At 36.9% G+C, this 24,417-nt stretch overlaps 1 protein-coding gene across 1 annotated transcript; it reads left to right on the top strand.

The window, feature by feature from the left end:
- The first annotated feature begins 12 nt into the window (after window positions 1–12).
- LOC123678359 (aspartate aminotransferase, cytoplasmic) lies at window positions 13–17,241 on the top strand. Its single transcript, XM_045615348.1, has 7 exons — window positions 13–289; window positions 1,941–2,122; window positions 2,180–2,288; window positions 2,528–2,896; window positions 16,568–16,733; window positions 16,791–16,933; window positions 16,992–17,241. The coding sequence occupies exons 1-7, from the start codon at window positions 181–183 to the stop codon at window positions 17,129–17,131; spliced, it is 1,218 nt and encodes a 405-aa protein (XP_045471304.1). The 5' UTR covers window positions 13–180; the 3' UTR covers window positions 17,132–17,241.
- Window positions 17,242–24,417: the final 7,176 nt, after the last annotated feature.

Below are 24,417 nucleotides of genomic sequence, written 5' to 3'. Positions count from 1 at the left end.
AATAATTGATACCGGCTTTATGATCCCTCCTAACAAAGGTCAAAAAGGTCATCCAATTAATATAAAAACACCGAATTCGAATAAAATCAAAGCTTGATAGTGATAGCGTTGTCCCGTGATTTTTTCTGTTTATTGAATAATTTGAATTTTTGATTTTTTCTCATTATTTAATTTCTAATTATGTCGAAATTCAGTGGTGTTCAGCTAGCCCAGCCAATTGAGGTTTTTGAGCTTATGAGAGCTTTCAATGAAGATACATACAGCAATAAAGTAAATCTAGGTGTTGGTGGTAGGTATGCTTTTCTCTTTTCTTTATAATCGAAAAGTCAACAGGAATTAACCAAGTATAATTATATAGATCTAAAAATTAATATTATGGACAAAGTTCGTGAATATCTTCAAGACATAATTGAACTCTACCTTTTTCCATAAGGAAAATCGAAATGAAGATTCACAAACAACTAATATCTTGAAGTGAAAAATTGTAAGGCTAGAAGTATATTCTACATTGTTGTAAAATCAACAGTCCTGCATATAATGAAAAAAGGAAAAGAGAATTCTCAAAAGGAAAATAGCTAAAATTTTAAATGAGGAGTCCCAGAATCGAATAATGGAAGTAAAACCTTTTGAAAAACAATTAAGAATGCCACAATTCAAGATTTTACCAGGAAATTTAAAACAGATAGCCAACTTGTTCAATACCAATTACTCATCTCCTGCAAATGGTGTCCGAAACTAATTGGAATACTCTTAAAAGGCTAACCAGATGAACCACTGAGCAATATCCATAAGCCTTGTACCAAATCTAAATCACTAGAGCTAACGATTTGCACTCGACTGGTATCATACGTTGTAAAGTAAAATATATCACCTTCACAACAGGATTATGTCAAAGGAAATTAAACTCAAAGAGCACACTTTGAAATATTCTAGTTGGTGGTAAATAAAGAGTCAAAATCTACTTAAAAGGGTGTCTAATATTACCAACTATGACAAGAGGGAGATACATTCTTCTTAATTTCAAAGGAACAGTCTAATTTATTCAAGTCTTCTCATTTTTAACAACATGCCAAGCCATTAAATCAGTTGAAATACCACAACTTAGATTAAAAAATCAATTTTTAACCTAAATTAACTAAAATAACAATAGAACTAAGACTCCTAAGTATGTTTTTAGATTTGCCAACAATATAGATCTGCCCAAGAATGATTGAGCTGGGTATTAGAACAAAAGATCAGAAATTATTGCATTATAAAAGGCTGAACTGTTGCCAATCGACAAAAACAATAATCTAATCTATATATGAATAAGTACTATTTTGAAGGGAAAACAGTATGTAATTATAATACAAGGACAACTGTGCTAAGATATATGTAATACAGACAGTGCTCACTGAGAAATAACCAGAGAACAAATGCATTTGATACTATAATAAAATAACACATATGTTGAAATGAAATACATATTTAAACTCCATTAATATAAAACAGTAAGGTATCACTGAGATTTGTGTATGATCTCTTTCTATTGCCGCACTTACATAGCAGATCATCAGGACTTACCCATAGAAATTAACTAAATACAGAATCTTATTGATTTCTATGAGTTTCCTGATCTGCTAGTAAATGCAGAAATGTGGCGGTATCATATGCAGGCCTTACTGTTACTGGACCATCATGACAGGAATAAGTCTAACTTCCACAATTTGTTATTTGGTTTGAATTGAAATACAATTTTCTATGTTGACTCTATATCAAGTATTCTCTCACAATAACAAATTCTACACAAAACACAACCAGTTCTAACTTTCATAAACACCAAGCTTCTGGGAAGTCTCACAGGGGCCTAGGGTAGTAGTGAACATAAACTATCCAGAACAATTAGTAGCATACTTAATATGCTTTAATATGCAACTGTCAACCTTTTTTTAATTTTTCAGCCTACAGAACTGAAAGTTGTGAACCTTGGGTCTTGCCGGTGGTAAGGATTGCTGAAAAAGCATTAGCTAATGATGATAGTTTGAATAAGGAGTATTTGCCCATATTGGGTCTTGAAGCATTCAGCAAAGCCGCTACTTTAATGCTATTAGGAGAAGAAAGCAGTGCCTTAAGGGAAAACAGGGTATAATATGAACATTTTATAGTAGATATTTGAATGAAGAACAAAAATAATTTTTAGGCATTTGGAGTTCAGAGCTTGTCAGGAACTGGATGTTTGAGAGTGGGAGCTGAATTTTTGCATTCTCAATTAGGATGTACAGTTTTTTATTACTCAAAGCCAACATGGGGTAAGCTTTTGATTTTTTTATGAATCTTTTGCTTATACTATCTCTTGATTGTAGTTGGTATGATAATTCGGCTGGTATTTTCTTCTCAGTCAAAATTCTCATTCAATGATAGGTACTTATAATTATGATGTACCAGTGTTTCAGGATGAAAAGACCAGCCAAATATTTTAATTTTCACTTTAAAGTACTTTAAAAATCAATGAAGATTGCCTTATCATATTTTCTGTACAATATTTTAGGAAATCACAAGTTGATCTTTAAAAATTCAGGCTTCACTGAAGCTCGTGAATATAGATACTGGTCAGAATCCAGCAGGGGCCTTGATATCGAAGGAATGCTTGAGGATTTAGACAAAGCTCCAGAGAATTCTGTTATCATTCTCCATGCAGTTGCTCATAATCCTACAGGTTGTGATCCAACTCAAGAACAATGGGCCCGTATTGCCGATGTAATGGAAGCTAAAAAATTGTTCTGTTTCTTTGATTGTGCTTATCAAGGTTTTGCGAGTGGAGACTTGGATAAGGATGCATGGGCTGTCAGATATTTTATTTCAAGAGGATTTGAAATGTTGATAGCACAATCTTTTGCCAAGAATTTTGGATTATATAGTAAGTATTTTGAAATGTTCATAAAATTGAGAAAAAAATTTAATTTGGTTGTTCACTCCACGGACAGGCTTAGCTTTTGTGGGAATTTTGTTTGTTTGTAGATTGTATAATATTTCTACAAATAAATTTATTATTTTTTTTTTTTTTAACGTCCGTGTGAAGGGAAAATCCTTTATGGGCGCCGAGAGGGTGCACTCTAAGTAGTGTGAGACTCCAAGATCTTGTTTGCATACTCACTAAAAACCCCTCACACAATCCATGGAGGAGAACTTCATCCTGCCCTTGTAGCGTCCCTTGACAAAAGAGATGAGCTGCAAGTGGCTTCTAGAGTTCATGGGACCTGATGATATGAAGTGACCCGAACAACACTGCTTTCTGCATTCTGTGCGCCGATACCTCGGCCAGAGATCTGCAGACCGGGATAATTTTCAGTTCATCTACGTCAGTGTTTTTCAATCTGTGGGTCGCGACCCCTAGGGGGTTCGTGACGCCTTACTCGGGGGGTCGCCGGCTAAAAGAAAAAGTCGAGGTTCTTACACAAAAAAAAAACAATTTTAGTGAGAAGGCGATGTGCTTGTATTTTTCAGAAGTTTATCAAATTGTGGTGCTATTTTTGAAACGTTAATAATCAAATCATTTTCTAATTGCAGTCTATTTCTCTTTTTAGTTTTAATGTCTACCATTGAAGAAAATGTTAATTCACACAAGCATGAAGTGGCGAATGGCACTAATAATTTAAGAGCTTCTTTTGCCAGCTCTGGATATTCGTGTTTTCTTTTTATCCAAAATACGTCGACACTTTGCGAATAAAATTCTATTTTAAGCATGCCATCAGCAGCTAAATCTAGAAGACATTCTTTCATTTTTGTGGGGACATCAGCCAGATCTATTGATTTGTCCAAAAAAGGGTTTAAAATCCATCTACGCCCATTGTCAGCTTCAGAGTGCAAGTCTGGAAAGTATGTCAAAAGTTTCTCTTATAAATTATGCAAGCTCAGTATCATGCAAGGAATATGAGCCGATAATGCAAAACTTTGGTCTGTTGCATTATCTTCAATTATCTTCTGAACGCATGGAAAACACTCGAACATTTTGTTTTGCAGAGAGGTTGATCACAAACGAAGTTTTACGTGAAATGCTTTAATTTTATCTTTGGCTGTTAAAATATTTTCTTCTTTTCCTTGAAGGTTGTTGTTCAAATTGTTAAGGTGGCTAAAAAGATCTGCCAAAAATGCTGATTTCAAGGGCCAAATAGGGTCAGAAAAATGAGAAGCATATTCAGATTTTGCATCTTGTAAGAACATTAACAATTCAGCTCTCAGTTCCAGAACTCTTCTCAATACCTTTCCTTTGGATAGCCACCTGACCTCTGTGTGATAAAGGAGATTTTGATAAAGCGAGCCCAAATCTTCACAAACGTTTCTGAATAGCCGGGTTGCAAAGCTTTACCTTTGATAGAATTCATAATTTTTATGACCTCCGTGAGCACGTCATTTAAATCAGAAGATACTACCTTAGCAGCTAGAGCCTGTCGATGAAGAAAACAGTGTGTCCAGGATATGTTTGGCATTATCGCTTTTAATCTTGCAATGAGTCCGCTATTTTTGCCAGTCATAGCTTTAGCGCCATCGCTACAAATAGCTATACATTTTTTCCAATCAATATGGAAGTTGCAAGTGCTTTCTAAAAACAAATCGTATAAACACTGGCCAGAAGTGTTTGCAGGAAGTGCTTTGCAAAATAAGATTTTTTCCATGGTACTGTCATCTGCTTCGAAGCGCACAAATACTTCAAACTGTGCACAGTCGGAAACATCTGTAGATTCGTCAAACTGCAAAGCAAAATGTTGGCTGTTCTTTAATTTTTCGACTACTTGTTCTTGAATATCCTTGGCCATATCGTTTATTCTGCGTGAAATAATATTGTCAGAAAGTGGTGTGTTTTTTAATTTGTTAGCCACCTGCTTACTGACCATAATTTCAACCATATCAAGTGCTGCTGGCGAAATAAGTCGCCTACGCAGTTTGGCCCGCGTGAATTTAGGTAATTTTTTTCGTTAGGTGCTAACGTATGTAAAAACTGTACGTATTTTAAAATAATTGAATTTTTTTTTTGGCTTTCTACGTCACAAGGGAGGTCGCCAGAATATTTCAACCTATAAAGGGGTCGCGAAGTCAAAAAGATTAAAAAACAATGATCTACGTAATTAGCTCTCATTCCACCGAGACATCCTATGAATAGTACAACCATCCTAATTTTATGACCTGGGTATAAAGTTCCAAGCTCGAACATAAGTTCTTTGTATTTTTGCCTCTTCTGTTCTTCTTTCATCACAACATTATTTTCAGCAGGGGAGGAGAATTCCACGACAAATAACTCCTTCAGCTCCTTGTCCAGCAAAAGTAAGTCTGGCTTAACAGCATTGATCTGCCGTGTTGTTGGGACAGGATAGTTACAGCATATGCGAGCTCTGTCGTTCTGGACCACCGCTTCAATCTCCAGAGGAACATACTCTGATGGAGCATGGGCTCTGCAGGCGGAAAGGATGTGCATAATCGTTTCCTGTTGCCTATGGAAAGCCCTGCAAGTTGTTGGGGCGTTCATTTTCATGATGTTCTTTTTATACCTTCTTGTATTTAGTACTTGGTGTTCCAGCAAGCTCAGGATTGATCGATACGCCGCTAATGCTGAGCTTTTCCACTGCTCTTTGTGCAGCTCGGAATAGGAGGGCTCTATGGTTTGCAGTTTCATGCTGAGCAACAAATTTCAGAAGCGGATCTTCACTTCTTAGAATCCTTACTGCCATTTCCAATGTTTGTTGATAGTGTTGATAGGTATCTGTATTGAACTGTTGGGATGTAGGCTACGATTCATGTTCATCGTTTTCCTTGTTAACCTATCAAGATCGAAGAGTTCGTTTACCGTCCAGTTCACCACCCTGAAAGAGTAGGTGAGAATCGGGATGGCTAGCATATTTGTGTTCTTTCCCGACAGCTGCGATTTCCAAATGTATCTCAGCTTTTTTTTGTAGCTGGCTGTTAAGGCATCCTTTATCTGGGTTGTCTCCAGTACACCCCTCTGTTTCATCCCAAGAAACTTTTAAGTTTCTCCGTCTTCGAGATATCGAAAAGTCATTCCATCTTCCAGTCGAATATCTTCTCCTGCATCTTCAGCTTTTTCCCTGTGCAGATGAAAAACAGCACACTTGTCCAAACCGAATGACATTCCCATTGCTGAGGTGTAGTCTGATAAGATATTCAGTAGTTGCCGTAATGCGGACTCAGAGGGAGCGTAGAGCTTCAAGTCGTCCACGTACAAGAAATGAGAGATCAGGTGGTTCCTTCTGCCTGGTGGTCCGGCCTTGTATCCTATTTTGTCCGCCCTCAACTCAATTGTTAGTTGTATGAGTGTTATGCAGAATAATAACGGGCTTAGCGAATCTCCCTGGAAAACTCCTCTTCTGTATCTCACCCATCCTGAATAAACGGTTCGACCCTCTGCTCGGGCGGCAAAGTTCGTTTTCCACAGCGCTATGATGTTTTCTATCGCGTGGATGATGATAGGGTGGATTTTCAGAATTTTTAATAGCCGTATTATCAGATCGTGCGGCGAGGTGTCATATGCTTTCGCGTAGTCCAACCATGATGTTTGTAGGGCGCGCTTGTAGTATCTGGCGCCTAGACATACGCTCTTGTCCATTAGCGAGTTGTCCTTGCATCCTTGCACTCCTTTCTTTGCTCCCCTCTGTTCGTAGATACTGTCCCACATTGGTCCAATAACCCTCAGAATTTGATCTTGAATTACACTTGTGAGGATCTTATACAGTGTATTGAGGCAAGTGATTGGGAGATAGTTGTAGTGAACAGGTCTCGTTAAGATGATCTTGAATGATGTTATCCAATACGCCTAGATCTTCAGCTTTATGTCTTGTTTTTATTTGGGTGGCCTTGACCAGTGGGTTTCTAACAGCAGAATCAAATGCTTCCCTTGTATTGACGATTAACTTAGGAACATCTCTCACCGTCCCTGGCCTTTGTTGCTGTTGGTCTGGAGCATCTGTCACCTGTTCTTCAGCTAGTTCTATCACTAGAACTTCTCTCACCTGTTCCGTTCTTGGCCTCGCTTCCAGGGCTTTTGCTTGGTGTTGTTGGTTTGGAGAATCTGTCACCTGCTCTTCACTGTGTTCTATTTCTGGAACATCTCTCACATATTCTGTTATTGGCCTGTTAGAGCGTGTACTAGTCCCGGTTGGGCCCGCGATATTTCTCACAAGGGCAACAGCTTGTTCTTCAGTTGTGTCAATCGTCAATTATTGATATTGGCTCGAAGCACCTGTCACCTGCTCCTCAGCTTGTTGTTCCGTCCTTCCTTGCTCTTGAGACCGCCGTAAGATTTCTCCTTTTGAGATGACTGATCTGATCTCTAAGGTTCTGCTGCGTCATGTAGTCAAGGTCTGGAAAATTTTCGCACCATAGACCATGCAGCCATTCATCATAGAGAGTATCTTGTTAATTTAGAACCTTATTCTCTGGATGATTATCTGTTGATAACTGTGTGATATTTTGGTTGTTAAAGACAATTTTCTTGACACTGTTTCTTTTATGTATGGCCTTATCTGTACATATTTTGAAATAAATGTTATCCCGACTTTTGCCTATACGCGTATGATTTCTCCTCGCCGTCGGCTTCTCACTCCTCGCTAAGAGGAACATTCACTCAGTCCCAGATATTTAAAATATCAGAAGGGTAGAGCTCGGTCGTGTCCGGTCCTTGTGGTCCCCCTGGTTCTCGTCGAACTTCTGGTCCTCTTACACGCGTTCCTTGGACCTGTCCTTCGTTTCCTAGGAATTTTCTCACCGTCCTTGCAGTACCTAAAAGAACAGTTTTTTGCATTATATTACATATATACTCACTAAGTCCTAGTTGCTTGATATTTCTCTTGAGATTTTTGGGTACTATTCCTGTTGTTGAGATGATAATTGGAATAGTTCTCGTTGATATCATTCCCCACTGGCGCTTTATCTGAAATTCGAGGTCCCTATATTTTGAAATTTTTTCGACCTCTTTTTGACGCATGTTGTTGTTATTAGGTATTGCTACGTCGATGAGTATTGCTGCCTTTTGATGTTTATCAACTAGCAATATATCTGGCCTGTTGTGAGGGACTGCTTTATCAGTCAAAACTGTACGATCCCAGTACAGTTTATAGCGTTCGTTTTCCAGGATGGTTTCCGGTCGGTACTTGTAGTATGGCACTTTTTCAGAATGAATTAGTGTTAATTTAGTTACCATTTCTTGGTGTAGTATCTTTCCTACTGCATCGTGTCTCTCTTTATATTCATTTCCTGCAAACATTTGACATCCTCCCGTGATATGTTGAATTGTCTCATTCGTTGGACACCCATAACGGCATCGATCGTCAGTAATAGTTTGATCCTTTATGATATGCTTGCAGTAATTTTTTGTTGAGATCACTTGATCTTGGATGGCTAAAAGAAAACCTTCCGTTTCTGGGTACATTGCACCTGATGTGAGCCAATAGTTCGACGCTTCAATGTCGACATGATCCTGGTTCACCTCGTTGAAATGTCGTCCATGTAGGGGCTTTTCTCTCCATCTTTGCAGTTTTTCTTGGATTGTCTGGTGGTTGTATGACAATTGCTCCTTGTGCAGCTGTAAAGGTGTTGATTCGTCTGCTTCACACAGTACTTTGTAGATCTTTGACATGCCTGATTTGTCTTTGAAGTATGTTCGTAGGCATTCAATTTGCCCATGGGCAAGTTGCATGATGTCTAGCAGACCTCTGCCTCCTTTATTCCTCGGCAGTGTCGTCCTCTCAATGCTACTTTTCGGATGGTGCTTGTGTGCTTTCGTCATTAAGGTTCTCATTTTGCGTTGCAGGTTTTCTATATCTGTTTTGGTCCGAAAGAGTATGTAAGAATTGAACATGCATATGTATTGATAGCTCTCGTCATGTTCTTGCTGTTGAGGTTTGTTTTTAAAATTTTGTTGATTCTCCTAATGAACTCAGTTGTTAAGTCTTCCTTCATTCTTTGATGGTTTATTTGTCGGTTTTGTTTCATTCCTAGGTATTTTTAGAGATCGTCCGATTTCATTGCTTCTATCTCCTGTCCATTGGAGAGAGCTATCGGTTAATCATGGATTTTTCCACGCACTACGCTAATAGTACGACACTTGTCCAATCCGAATTTCATCCCCACGTCTTCCGAAAAATTTTCCACCAGTTTGACCATAATTTGCAAGTGGTTTTTGTTGCCTGTTATAAGTTTTAGGTCATCCATGTAAAGCAAATGATTTAGTGCAATAGTATTTCTGTTTCCTTTGACATTGAAACCTTTTTCAGTAGCATTCAGTTGTTTAGAAAGGGGGTTCAGCGCCAAGCAGAACCATAAGGGACTCAACGAATCTCCTTGGAAAATTCCCCTTTTTATTGGAATATCTTTAGTAGTCATGTTCGCCGTAGAGAGTTCGATATTCGTTCTCCAGTTGCACATTGCATACTTCAGAAAGTTTATTGTAATTGGATCGATCTTGTATATTTCCAAAATTTTTGTCAGCCACCCATGTGGAATAGAGTCAAAGGCCTTCTTATAGTCAAAATATGTCATAAAAAGATTTCTGTGTTTTTTGAAGGCTTGGTTGCATATGATGGAATCTATTATTTATCAGCAGTTCCTTCGATCCTAGTGCATTCTTGGAACATCCTTTCTGCTGTGCTGTCATTATATTATTTGTCTCGCAATGTTTGTAGATACGAGATGCTATACATGATGTGATGATTTTATATATTGTTGTTAGACATGTAATTGGTCTGTACTTTGATGGATCCGCTGTGTGTTGCATATCCTTCGGTAAGAGGTAAGTGGTCCCTGTTGTTAAAAATTTGGGCATTTCCGTTGGATTACTCATAACACCGTTTATGGTTTCAACTAGCCTGCCGTGTATACACCAAAATTTTTTCAACCAAAAGTTGTGGATTCCATCTGGGCCGGGTGATTTCCAATTGTGTGTGTTTTTCAATATTTCATGGAATTCTTCTAGAGAAACTACGTTCTGCGGCATTTGTTGTATTGTCTCACAGGATTTCTCTTCACTTCTTATCCAATCAGCCTGGGAGTTGTAGGGGGTTGGTGTAGCCAGTTGATCTGTCCAAAAATTCTCAATATCCTCGACGGTTGGATAACTTCCTGGTGTTGCAGACATATTATTGTTTAACATTCTATAGAATTTTCTTTCGGAGTTTTCAAAAATCATATTATCCTGTTTTCTTCTATAGCTCTCATTGTATCTTCTGAGTCTTTCGGAGTACACACTAAGTTTTTGTTTCAGTGTGTCTAAAATTTGTTGAGCATTTTCATTGTTTGGATCATACGTTGTATGTTGCCGGTGACGATCCATTATTATATTCACTATTTTTTGTAATCTTCTAGACGGCGAACCTTTTGCAAATTGGGTGAGCCTCCCAATATCTTGGCGGATGCTATGAACTTTGTCTTCTAGCCTTTTTTGCCAATGTGGTTTATTTTGTTGTTTTTCTCTGGTTGGTTGCTGACTTTTAGGTTTTGGCTTCACACCTAGCACTGTTGCTATTGAAAATGCTGCACAGTATATGATGAGGTGTAATGATTCGAGATCATGGTAGTCAGAAAGATACTTGGGTATAATCTCCTTGTTGGCCATGACCAGGAGATGAGATAGTTTCTTGGATGCCCTCAATCTTGGCAGAATCGGTCGTCCCAATGGATCTGTGCCCTCAAAATCTATAACGCATCTATTCATTTTGGCAAATAATCGCTCCAGTAGTTCTCTTTGGTCTTCTTCTGGATTTTCGACGGGTGCAGCATATATATTCCGTCGTTGAGCATCACTTATTGCTATCACATCTGCGTTGTTTTGTTCCTCAGAGTTCATTTGTGCATTGATGTTGTGTTGGTTTTCAGCACAATCGTAGTTTTCTTCAATTGTCGTTTCGTTGTTAGTGAGGTTCCTATTCTGTAGCCTCAGTTGGACTTCATTTTTTATGGTGTTAAGTCTCTCATCGGGTAAAAGTTTATTTCTCAATATGACCCGGTATTGGTCGGCTACTCTTTGCTCAGAAACTTGAAGTTCGGGATAGTTTCTGTGGAATTCTGCAAATAATTTTTGACGGTAGGCTATTTTATCCTCTTCCATATTAGTCACTTCATAATATATGCGCATGATCGTTTCATTTATCGAACTTGTCCATTTCATGCGTCTTCTTGGTAGACCTGCTTGGGTGAGTGCTGGTTGGGGATCCTGCGCAGCACCTTCAGCGGTCGGAGAAACTCGTGTTATTCTTCTCCTAGAATGTTGAGATTGTGGAGGCGTAGCATTTTGTTCGACAGACGCTCGTCTCCTTAGCACTCTGTCACCGACGTCCCGCATACTGTCATGTCCAGCGCCGGCTCCAGACACGCCCTGACGAACCTCAGGCATCGGCTCTATATTCCTATTCCTTAAATTCACCATAATTCATGGGTTCCTCCGTGTCGTGGGGGAGACGGCCTTTGATCGCTTTTTACGATCCGCAGAGCTACGGTGGGAGAATTCTTGAGCTGCTTTGCACACGTTACCATGGACAGGGACCCTTCGACAGGTTTCAGCTTCCCGGGTCAGGGAGCTCCTGGAATCTGCGGTGGGCAGGAGTCGATTCAACTCTCCTGATAGGTGAATCGCTAGAGATTCACCTACCGCTACCCCTAAAAAAAAATAAAAATAAATGTTATTATTATTATTATTATCATGTATCCCCGTCTTTGGGGTCTTGATCTTCTGTATAGCGCAGACAGCAGACCATGCTGCTCAGGCGTTCACTTGTGGAGTCCCCTTTGTGCCGTCCTGTTTCGGCTGCCCGTTCCGACTGCTCTTTCCGACTGCTCTTTCGAGCGTTGAATCCCTATGCGACCGACAACCTGAACTCTCCCCTCGTCGATGTCCTCCTCGTCTAAAGGCGTAGCTTCTTGTATGGCAGGCGCCCGCCTTCTCAGCATCCTGCCGTTGGTGTCCCGCATGCTGTCACGTCCAGCACCAACTCCAGACGCGCCCTGACGATCCCCAGGCAGCGACTGTTTTCCGAGGCTTAGCTAATATCCGTCTGACAGCGGTTGAGAGTGACCGGGGTCCGCGGGATTGTCACACCCGTATACTACAAAGTAGTGCCCCCGTACGGGGTTATTATCCCCGACTTTTGCCTATACGCGTAGGATTTCTCCTCGCCGTCGGCTTCTCATTCCTCGCCAAGAGGAACATTCACTCAATCCCAGATATTTAAAATATCAGAAGGGTAGAACTCGGTCGTGTCCGGTTCTTCGTGGTGTCCCTCTGGTTCTCGTCGAACTTCTGGTCCTCTTACACGTGATCCTTGGACCTGTCCTTCGTTTCCTAGGAATTTTCTCACTGTCCTTGCAGTACCTAAAAGAACAGCTTTTTGCATTACATTACATATATACTCACTAAGTCCCAGTTGCTTGATATTCCTCTTGAGATTTTTGGGCACTATTCCAGTTGTTGAGATGATAATTGGAATAGTTTTCGTTGATATCATTCCCCACTGACGCTTTATCTGAAATTCGAGGTCCCTATATTTTGAAATTTTTTCGACCTCCCTTTTGACGCAGGTTGTTGTTATTTGGTATTGCTACGCAGGGCCCCCGCAACCGCGCGTGCAACGCGTGCACCGCACGCGGGCGCCACTCTAAAAGGGCGCCAAAACCTCTTATAGACCGCATGAAGAACCGATGGACCAAAGGTTTTCGAAAAAGATTCTTTCAAATTTTTCAACAATTCTTTTTCCAAACTCCTTTCTTGCAATTTATACAAGTTTCCGAACGTCGCAATCGCCATGAAATAGCCAGATATTGGTTTACAAAAACGCATACTCGATGCTAATCCTAGGGCATTTTTTGCGCCATGTGCTGCACACAGCTTAAATTTAACTGAAAATGATGCTGCTAAGGTTTCAAATGAAACAGTGGACTCTTTTGATATTGAACAAGAACTTTATATATATTTCTCTTCACCCACAAAGAGATTGGAATGTTATAAAAAAGCATGATCCTCAGTTACATCTAAAACCCCTAAGTGATACTAGATGGTCAAGTAGAATTGATGCTAAAGTTTCATTTTATTCAAATATGTGATAGCTTTTTAGAAATAGCAGAAAATGATACTTTTAACATAAAAACTAGACATAAAGCAAGTTCTCCTTCGTTAAATATTCATTCTTTTAAATTTATTTGAAGTATCATAATTTCTTATGATGTTTCATTCCAGATTAATATTGTAAGCAGCATGATGCAAAGTGTAGCGATTGGCATTAAAGTCTGCCAAAACCATTTAAAGAATTTAGTTGATCATTTCAAAAATTATAGGGATGATAATGTTCTCGAGGAAAAACTTGCGGGAGTTGGAAAACTAGCGGCTGTTCTTGAGATAGATCAAGGTTTTTCTCCATTATATACTGTAAGATGAAAGTATAAACCAAAATTGTTCGATTATGAACAGACGGAAGATCCAAAAATCGCTTTTAAAATAAATTTCTTTCAGAAAATAATTGATCAAACACTAAGTTCCTTGAATAGTAGATAACGTTAACGTTTTTTGTTTTATTTGTGACAATGACGATGACAAATATCTATTGAAATGCTGTCATGCTCTTCAACAAAAGCTAACTGATGACAGGAAAAAAAGAGACTGACGTGAAAGAAAATGATTGATTCAACGAGATAAAAGCTCTAAGATTGTTTTCATTATCTGAAGCGAAAATCCTCTTGAAATTCTACAATATATTTTTGAAAATAATCTAACTTCTTCTCTCCCGAATCTTAGTATTGCCTCAAGAATCCTTCTCACTTTACCTGTGTCCTGGGTCTGTTGCTTCTGGTGAGAGATCATTCAATGAATTAAAAAAATTTAAAAACTATTTGAAGTCTACCATGTCTTAAGAAAGATTTTCTGTATTGGCAATCTTAGATAGGTATAACATGGGATGCCTTGAAGTTGTTAATAAGGCTATACTTAAAATAATCCTTAAGGTGGGTAGAAGGTTTGCTACTGAGAGGCTTTATGTAGAGTCTGGTCAATTAAGTATAAAACAACTGTACATTTATGAAGTTATATTGAATCAGATGGGACAGAGGAAAAATTTTATTCAGCACGAGTTTCAAACCAGACAGATTCTGCGTGGAGATCTGTTTGTACCAAGGTTCCATAAAAAACACTTGCAGGAGAGCCTGTCATATTATGGCCCAAAATTTTATAACCTCCTCTCCCAAGAACTTAAATCAACAACCAATGTAAAAAGTAAACTTTTCAGATATCATCTCCGAAATTATGTAGTTCTTAATTCTGATAGATTCGAGGCCATCCTATCGGCATGATTTTTTGTTTTCTGTTTTTTTTTTTTTTTTTTCATTTCTTTGGCTTGTTATGCCTTTCAATTAGTAATCTATCTTTTTGTTGTTTCTCTTTCAACAAATGTATTGATTTTTTGTTTAACTGGGGAGAATGTTCATCAGTTGTAGAAGCAGATAATGACAGCATACAAGCTTGCTTAGGCTGTATATTTCTGCAAGTGAAGTTTTTGTATGATGTATATATTTATACCTATTGATGAATAAATTGAATTGAATTGAATTGAATTGAAAAGATATAGAGCAAGAGATACTCGATAAAATTGATTGATTGATAATATAAAAGAATTTGCAGCAGCCAAATCAAGAAAAACATCCATTCAATTTCTGGATTGATCATAATTAAATGTTTATGCCTTTATGAATAATTTATAGAAGAATACAGCTTAAGTTTTGAAACACATTTGAAATGTATTAGTTACAAATAACACCATAAAGTTCTTAAGGCAATGAAGGTTGCTGATAGATTTTCAACCATTATACACTAAATTCCCAACAAAACTTCAAAAAAAAAAATTTCCGATTATACAGTAGTACTTTTCTCCACCTCCCCCCTTCAAGAGGCGCCAAAATATATTCCGCACGCGGGCGTTGATGTCCCTTGCGGGGGCCCTGTTGCTACGTCAACGAGTAATGCTGTCTTTTGATGTTTATCGACTAGTAATATATCTGGTCTATTGTGAGGGACTGTTTTATCAGTCAAAACTGTACGATCCCAGTACAGCTTATAGCGTTCGTTTTCCAGGATGGTCTCCGGTCGGTACTTGTAATATGGCATTTTTTCACAATGAATTAGTTTTAATATGGTTGCCAATTCTTGGTGTAGTATCTTTCCTACTGCATCGTGTCTCTCTTTATATTCATTTCCTGCAAACATTTGTCATCCTCCCGTAATATGTTGTATTGTCTCATTTGTTGGACACCCATATCGGCATCGATCATCAGTAATAGTTCGATCCTTTATGATATACCTGCAGTAATTTCTAGTTGACATCACTTGATCTTGGATGGCTAAAAGAAAACCTTCCGTTTCTGGGTACATTGCACCTGATGTGAGCCAATAGTTCGACGCTTCAATGTCGACATGATCCTGGTTCACCTTGTTGAAATGTCTTCCATGCTTGATCTCTGAAGTATTTCCGTAGGCTTTCTATCTGCCCACTAGCAAGTTTCATGATGTCCGTAAGACCCCTGCCTCCTTTATTTCTCAGCAGTGGAGTCCTCTCAATGCTGCTTTTCGGATGGTGCTTGTTTGCTTTTGTCATCAACGTTCTCATTTTACGTTGCAAGTTTTCGATGTCTGTTTTGCTCCATGGAACTATACCGAATGAGTATGTTAGAATTGAACATGCATATGTGTTGATGGCTCTCGTCATGTTCCTGCTATTGAGGTTTGTTTTTATAATATTATTATAATTATTATTTGTGGTTATTTCAATTGAAGCATCTAATTTGTCTTGGTAATTTTCAATATTTGGAAAGGTGAACTTGTGAATTTTTATTCAAGAATTATCAGTCAAAATTCTGTGTTTTTGAAGAATTGATTCGAAGAGAGTAATTTGGAATAATAAGTTTATTTTTAAGCGGTTGTTCTCTGAACAGATCTCATCATTTCGTCACAATGTCTGTAATTTTCGAATTTTGATGATTGATCTTTGATCGAATTCATCATCATTCATATGCAGTATTGGTTCTCCTAGAATTAGATTATTATTTAGTTCAAAAATAACCTAACGGATAGTAATTTCATGTTTGTCGCCAGATTGATGTTCGCCTCTTGTATTTGTGTTTGTTTTTGTGCTGTGTATTTGCAGGTTGGAATAGTTAAATAAGCCGAGACTAAATTTGAGAATATGTGTCAACGATACATCGCACCACAACATATGTAGTTCCGATTCAGTTCCTTTGTTTTTAATCTGTTGACTAACATACGTCGAAACCGTTTGTTTGTTCTTAACTTAGGCTAACTATTTTAAATCATTAATTTTATGATGAGGTATGAAATCCAATGTTTATTGTTTCTATTTATGATTAATGAATGCTTTATTTTCACCCTTGAAAAAGAAACAAGAAGCTCCTAAACGTTGGCAAAATCATAGTTGATTATTTATTATTTCTGTCCAAATTCCTGTGATAAATTGCTCAATTTTAAACATGGACGTGAATAGTACAGAAACTTTAATTCACGTTTCTTCAATGAAAATTTGTTTCTTTTCAGATGAAAGGATTGGTAACTTGACTGTTGTTGTTAAGGATAATGCTACTATACCATGTCTTAAATCTCAATTCACAGTACTTGTACGAGGAATGTATTCAAACCCACCTAGCCATGGAGCTAGAATAATTGCTTATATTTTAAACAATCCTGATCTTTATGAGCAATGGTAAAAATGTTGGAAATGATATTTTCGACAGAATAATAATAACTGCATCTTTATTAGGAAACAACTTGTGAAAACTATGGCTGATCGTATAATGGAAATGAGGAAAGAACTCAGAGGTGCCATTGAGCGTATGAATGCACCTGGGAAGTGGGACCACATAACTTCTCAAATTGGAATGTTTTCATATACTGGTTTAAATGGTTAGATTAATTGCATTAATGTTATAGGATTTTTATTTTAATGGCCATATCATTGCAGAGGCCCAATCGGAATATATGGTTAGAAAACATCATGTTTATATGTTGAAATCTGGGAGAATAAGTATGGCTGGACTTACAACAAGAAACATAGAATATGTTGCGAAAGCTATTGTTGATTCTCTAGCACATGCTAACTAAATGTGATAAAACGCGATGTGAAGGTCTACTATTTTTGCTAAATATTTGGATTGTTTTTGCTATTCAAAGATTTCTATGTATTTGATATATAATACACTATATATTTTTTATGTTGATTATATTGAACTCACTGATTCAAATCAATACATCGTGATTTGTTAGCTCACCGACAAACTTTGCTCAACAAAAGGTCATGTATTTTCAAAAAGAAAACATTATGGGAACCGCTTTCAATTATTTAAGGAAATAAATGGATTTATAAATAACAAAAGAGTATGCTTAGAAACAACCATAAATAGACTTATTAGGTTTTTCAGTAGGTATTCTAGTTTTCGTGTCAGTTACACTAAAATTATAGCAGAAAGTTAAGACTACTATGTTATTAAGTTACAATGTTCTCTTTCAGCATGGAAGAGTATGCCGATATCATATTCATTTATGGTTATTGCACAGAAAACTTACACTCGTCAGTGAACTGACAAGTATTTGGAGCTTGTTTCTAAGCATACCTTTTTGTATAAATAAATCACATCAATAGATATGAATGAAACTTTTGAAGACATTTATTTCCTAAAATAATTTAAATTGGACATGTTCCAATGTTTTTTTGTTAAAATTACACGATCTTTCATATCCACCGCATCAGAATCACCTTTTCCTCATGTAACGTCAGTTCTCTGCAGAAAGTCTGTAAAGATTTGATCAATGAAGCCAAAAAGAAGAACGTAAAGGTTAAGGGGCCTGTACCTATGCCAACCAAAACACTCCGTATTACCACCCGTAAAACTCCTTGTGGTGAAGGTTCTAAAACTTGTATCTATCGGTGAGCTAAAAAATAACCATTTATAACAGTAATAGAATATTGGAAATAAGATAGATTTTAAGGACTGATTCAAGGTGAGTATTCCACAGTATTTTTTTATTTATTTATTTACTTCTTTATTCTTGACCTCTAATACAGTACAAGTACTGGTGACAAGGCCTATTTAACAATATACAAAAAAATAATACTATATAATATTCAAAACAACAACAAAGTTAAACTAAACAAAATAAATCTTTCAGGTACAACTTGAGCTTAATATTAAAGTTTTTTTTAGTTCTTATATACTTTATTTCTGGTGGTATTTGGTTAAATGCTTCTATTGCTCGGTAAATTGGGGAGTCCTGGGCTTTCCTTGTAAACCTGAGTTCATTTCTGATGGTTCCTCTATCTCGGGTGTTATGACTATGCACATCCTGTACTAGTGTAAATCTATAATTTTTATTATTATTATTATTACATATAAATGAAGGCTGAGGACTAAGTCCTATGTAAGCCTAAAAACTAAAGAAATCAATAAGCTGACTGAATGCATGCAGAAAAAAAAAAAACAATTAATATATGCATAGAAACAAATCAACCAAATAAGCAACTGTCTATTTTGTTTTTAAAAATATTCACTGAGTCAGAATTCACTACATCACCAGGCAAGCCATTCCATGTCTCGAATATACGGTTGAACAAAAAATATTGTCTCTGTCTTGTGGCAAACTTCTCCTTTTTCAATTTGAAAGTGTGACCTCTCAACCGCGGATCATTGTTGAATTTGACTTTATATAATTGTTCGTCATGCCATGAATCAGTTTAACTTGTTCCAATTTCTTTAGGTTATGAATGTCCAAAAGTTTAGTGTCCTTATATAATATTGATGTAGGTGTTAACATGCCATAGTTCAATAATATCTTTATAGTTCTATTTTGGAACACTTGTAGCCTTGTTAATAATGTATTTGATGCATTTCCCCAACAATTAATGAGGTACCTCATTATATATTATATTATGGGGACATAGTCCTGGACTGAGTAGAATTCTTCTGAAACAGAAGGAAGCTCTTCGAATTTTATGTGGCATATCAAGAATAACAGAACGAAGAAAGAAAAAATACTTACCGTTACGTCTGTATATATATTAGAGTGTCTGAAATACGCCCATTGCAATAGGGAAAAATTCTTGAGAAATGGCGGTTATCATCCATACAACACACGAAAAAAAAATGATTTGGAAGTAGAATATCATCGACTGAAAACAACGCAAGTCGCAGTTAATTTCTGGTGTTTAAGATTTTACAATAACATTCCGGACAATCTGAAGAACGTACCTCATGGTAGTTTTACTCAAAAAATTAGGAACCTCTTATTGGAGAAAACGATCTATTATATTAGTGAATTTTTTGACTGGGATATATAATATAATTGTAAAATCCTTTTAAATTGTAAAGTGTTAGTTTACTTTGGTAAATTCTAGATTTGTTTGTTATATACTTGTATTGACGTTCTTATTGACGAGCCATGTAATTACAATTTTTTTGATTGCAATAAATATTATTACTATAAAAAACGAGAATTCCAGTGCCTCATAAATAATAATAATAATTTATTCGGGCATGATAAAGTAATATATACAGAGAATACATGTACAAATAATTTGCCATCAAAAAATTTCATGGCTTGTCAAGGGCTTATTAGTCATACTTCTATATAAAATTACAATATGTAAATAAAAACACATAAATACTCATATAAAAACACTCGAAGACTGAGAAAGAACAATTATTATGTATATGGGACATAAACAATATCAAGTAAAACAAAGGTACTTAAAAAAAAACATATATCATCCGTCCAAAAACTCGCTCAACTTATAGATCGTTTTTTCTAGGAGGTGACATTTCACTCTCCTACTGAAAGCAGCCGAATTCAGTTTCTTATATTCTTCTGGTAGTCTGTTGTACAATTTCAGATAAATGTGATTGGGGCCTTGTTGGGTTTTCTTAGTTCTTGATGATGGAATGGAGTAGTAATTTTTGTCTCTTGTATTGTATTCATGAAAGGAGGCGTTCTTAGGGAATTTGTTCTGATTTTGATGAACGTAATTAACACATGCTAGTATGGAAGCTCCTGTTATGGTCAAAATCCTTTCATTTTTGAAAACCTCTCTACAGCTGTCTGTACTCCTGCATCTAGTTTGTTTTTTAGGTCCTTTATTTTTCCTGTTACGGTGTAGTTTTTGTGTTCCGTGATTTTGGTTTTTACTTCAGGAAAAAAAAGCATTGAATATTTCATAAAATCTGTTGTGCAAAATATTGTATTGCTTTTCTGCATCTCTTCTGCATACAGATTTTTCCAGTTTTCCTCCTTAATTTTTTCAATGAAATAATAATAATAATAATCGTCTTTATTATCGCAATAATAATAATCGTGTAAGTTTAGCTTACGCTACTCTTACACTTTAACCCACAATATTACAATATATCCCTTGATCCTAAACAAAAACTCAACATTTATGATTAACAAGAAGAAAAGAAAATTAAACAATTATATACTGGCATTTCTGAAGTAGTAGAACCCTGGCTGAACAAAAGTGATTTTTTAATTTTTGACTTAAGAACATTCAATGATGTTGCTTTCATATCATGATCCATATCATTGTAAATAAAAGGGGCCTGATATGAGAAGGAACTCTTAAATTTTGATGTTATGTGGCGTGGGATACTGATACCTGGCGAACTGCGGACATTGACACTGTGCACATTTCGTCTATATGATTTTTTGATGCAGATATGGGGGTTGTCTCAGCTGAATGATTTTATGAATGAAACATGATAGATGAAGTCTACGGCGATTCCTTAAGTTGATCCAACCCATAGAATTTATGTAGCCAGAGGTTGGAACAGTCCTCCTCAAATTAAGCACCAACCGACAACAACGATTCTGAACAGTCTGTATACGCCCTGAGTCGAACGCATCAAGGAAGGGACCATAAACAACATCACAGAAATTAAAATATGATAAGACGAGTTGATCACAGAACATCATTATCATACGTTCATGAAGAAAATTTCGACTACTATAAATAAGTCTGAGGGATAAATGGGCTCTCTTGATGTAAGCAGAGACATGATCTGAGAATTTCAATTGAGAATCAATACAACAACAATTTCAATGGCTTTAAAATCTTGTTGAGAACCCTGACAGAAAACGCACCAAGTTTGGAGATAGAGTTAGTGCTTCCAATTATCAAAAGATAAGACTTATTAGGATTCAAGTGTAGATTATGATCCCTCGCCTTCAATGCCAAGGAACTTAGATCTTCAGTTATCTGAGAACATATCACTGCAGCCTGATCTGGTTTGAAACCAATGTAAATCTGAATATCATCAGCAAAAGCATGAAACCGGCAAAATTTAACAGTCTCACACAAATCAGCAGTGTAGATCAGAAACATGAGTGGACCCAAAATCGAACCCTGTGGTACTTCCTTTGTAATATGAACACACGATTATCTACCTCCCTCCACCCTCACATATTGACTTCTATTACACAGAAATGTTTCGAAAAAATTCAAAACAATTCCGGAAAGTTGATAATACCCCAGCTTGGCAAGAAGCACCTCATGATTGGGTGGAGTCGAAGGCTTTAGTAAAGTCTAAAAGAACCTGTGCAGTAACCATTCCATTGTCCCAGTCACGCAAGATGTCGTCGAGTATATGGGTGAGTGCTGTACCAACGCTGTGATTTGCTCTGAATCCGGACTGATGCACTGGTAAAATATCATTCAACGAGCAGAAATCATAAAGCTGTTGATAAACCCATTTCTCTAATATTTTTGATAGAAATGGCAGGATACTTATTGGTCGGAGTTCATCTGTAGATTTTGGTTGGGATACTTTAAGGAGTGGACAAACGACTGCTATTTTCCAAGAGGCAGGATGTGATCCAAGTTACAAACAACTATTAATACAGGGGCGGATCCAGGCGATGTCTGAGGGGGGGCCATAGAAAGTCACGGCTCATATCGATTAGCAAAATAGCTGATTTTTTTGTTAGTGCCTATCGAGACACGTGTTTTTTTATAGAAAGATGTATTTTAGTATATCATATCAAATTCAGTTTCCAAAATTTTTGTAGTACAAAACACAAGTTCAAACAATTTCATGAATATATGTAGATTTATTTCATGAGAAAACTCGGGCACAGAAAAGTATGAGGTATAGAAAAAAATCATTATTATTGCATAAAAATTAAGATTTCAATTACCACAGTTAGTGATCCGATTCCGGTCGAATATGCGTCGTTTTGTTCTATAACTTGTTGCTATTTTGAAGGTTTGTGTATGCCTCCCTCATAGAAGCCCTAGTCGCTATTGGCTAAAAATTGAGACATTCGAATTTCACGAGCTTTTGTTGAAACGAATTTTTCACCAGCAAAATTGTTTGCCATGGACAACAAGAGTAGTAATCACTTGGAGCCAGGGCCAGGTGGATGCATAAGAACCTCTGGCGAGTCACTATCGATGTGTGTGTCTTTACGTTGTCCCCATGGAACACAATTACTCTCCTATTGGTTGCTTCTGGGCGATTGATTACTTCAGAAGGTCCAAATAATGACAGTAAAATTCCGAGTCAATATTTGTGCCTTAGGGGAGCAGCTTATGGAGATAATTCCCTGCCAATCCCACCAAATACACAGCAAAACCTTCCTGACCGTTTCCGACAGCTCACCGCTTTTTTACTAGGACCGTTTTCGCTTGACGTTGTCGGAAGTCATCCACGTTTCATCACCAGCCACCAACCGTTTCCAAAATATTTTGTTTCGTTTCAGCAGCGATTCGCAGATGGAAATTCGGTCCGTGTGGTACCCATGTAGCTTCTTCTTGAGACCAACCTTATGCAAATGGTTCCAAACGGTTTTTTTGTTGAAGATGTTCTCAAATGTTAGATATAGTTTATCACATAGAGTAATCTTTGGAACAAAAACTAATCAACTGTCAAATTAATTAATGTAATAAGAATCTTTTCTGTCAGAACCTAGATACTTTTAATTGAATAAATCCTACAGAATTACATAGTTTATAATAGGTTATGGGTACCAGAACGCTTCTGGGGTGTTTTCTGTAGATGGTGAGTGAATTAAAAGTGTAAGAAATGGATCTTATTCGCCACATCAAACATTTGAATGGGGAAACTGATTGGCGTATATGGAAACATAAAATAAGAGACTTACTGGACTATCATGAAGGAGCTCTAGAAGTTATAGATGGAAAATTAGTAAAACCAGTTCATCCAGGATTTGACGCTGAATCGGAAGAACTGAAGATATACAAAGAAAAAGCAGATTTGTATAGAAAAGCAAACAGTTATGCAAAATCGATGATAACAAGTGCTGTGAGTGATGTGGTATATCAGAAAATTATGAACAAAGAGAGTGCTTGTGAAGCATGGGTGTCCCTGAATCAGCAATTTGAGGCTACGTCTCAAGATCAACTATTTCATTTATGTACGAAATTCTTCTCATTCAAGTGGACCAATAGTGAAGATGTTTCCACACATATTGCCAAGTTGAAACGCATATTCAATGACCTTAATAATGGTTTGAGAACCAAAGGAGAAAATGTTCTTCCTGACCTTATGATTATCTGTAAAATTCTTTATATTCTTCCGAGTTCATATGAAACTTTTCGTTCAAGCTGGATGCTCTTAACAAAAGACCAAGACAAAACGATAGATGAATTGTCTGTTCAGCTATGTATGTATGAACGTAATTTCACAAAATCTGAAAATCAGGAAACAAAAGAAAATTTACAAGAAGCTCTAGTTTTCAACGCAAACAAGAAAAGCCAAGAAAAACAAACTGCACAAGGTAGGAAAGAATTCATGAAGAATAGTTTCTGCAACTATGTAAGAAGAAAGGCCATTGGGTTAATGTATGCAGAAAATGGATTGCCGATGGTAAACCACCGAAAAATAAGCATTCCAACACTACCTCCACAGAAGGTCACACTTCAGTAAATGTAAGCATGTTCACATCTGATGAGGCAAATATTGCTGAAGAAGACGGTAATACTTGGTGGATAGACAATGGTGCCACTAGACATGTAGCTAATTCACTGGAATATTTCATGGAGTACGAAGAATTTGAATCAGTTCAACAAATAAGAGCAGCTGGTAAAGAAGTTCTCAAAGCTTTAGGAAAAGACAGTATAAAAGCTAACTCAAATGTTGGTTCGACGAAAGCAATTACTTTACGTGACGTATGGTATGTGCCAAATATTTCCAGAAATTTATTTTCAGTTCTTGCAGCGCAAGATAAGAACTTAAATAGTATTTTTGAATCAACTGCTACACACTGTTCACTGAAAATAAATGATGAAATAATGGTTACTGGAGAAAGATCCATAGGAGGTGGCTTATTCAAAAGCTCAATTAACCCTGTGAAGAAAATGCCTGATAGTGAAAATAATGTGA

Source organism: Harmonia axyridis, chromosome 4 (genome assembly GCF_914767665.1).
Source record: "Harmonia axyridis chromosome 4, icHarAxyr1.1, whole genome shotgun sequence".
Lineage (NCBI taxonomy): Eukaryota > Metazoa > Arthropoda > Insecta > Coleoptera > Coccinellidae > Harmonia > Harmonia axyridis.
The sequence above is the reverse complement of the archived record's forward strand: the minus strand, read 5'-3'. Positions and strand labels throughout refer to the sequence as shown.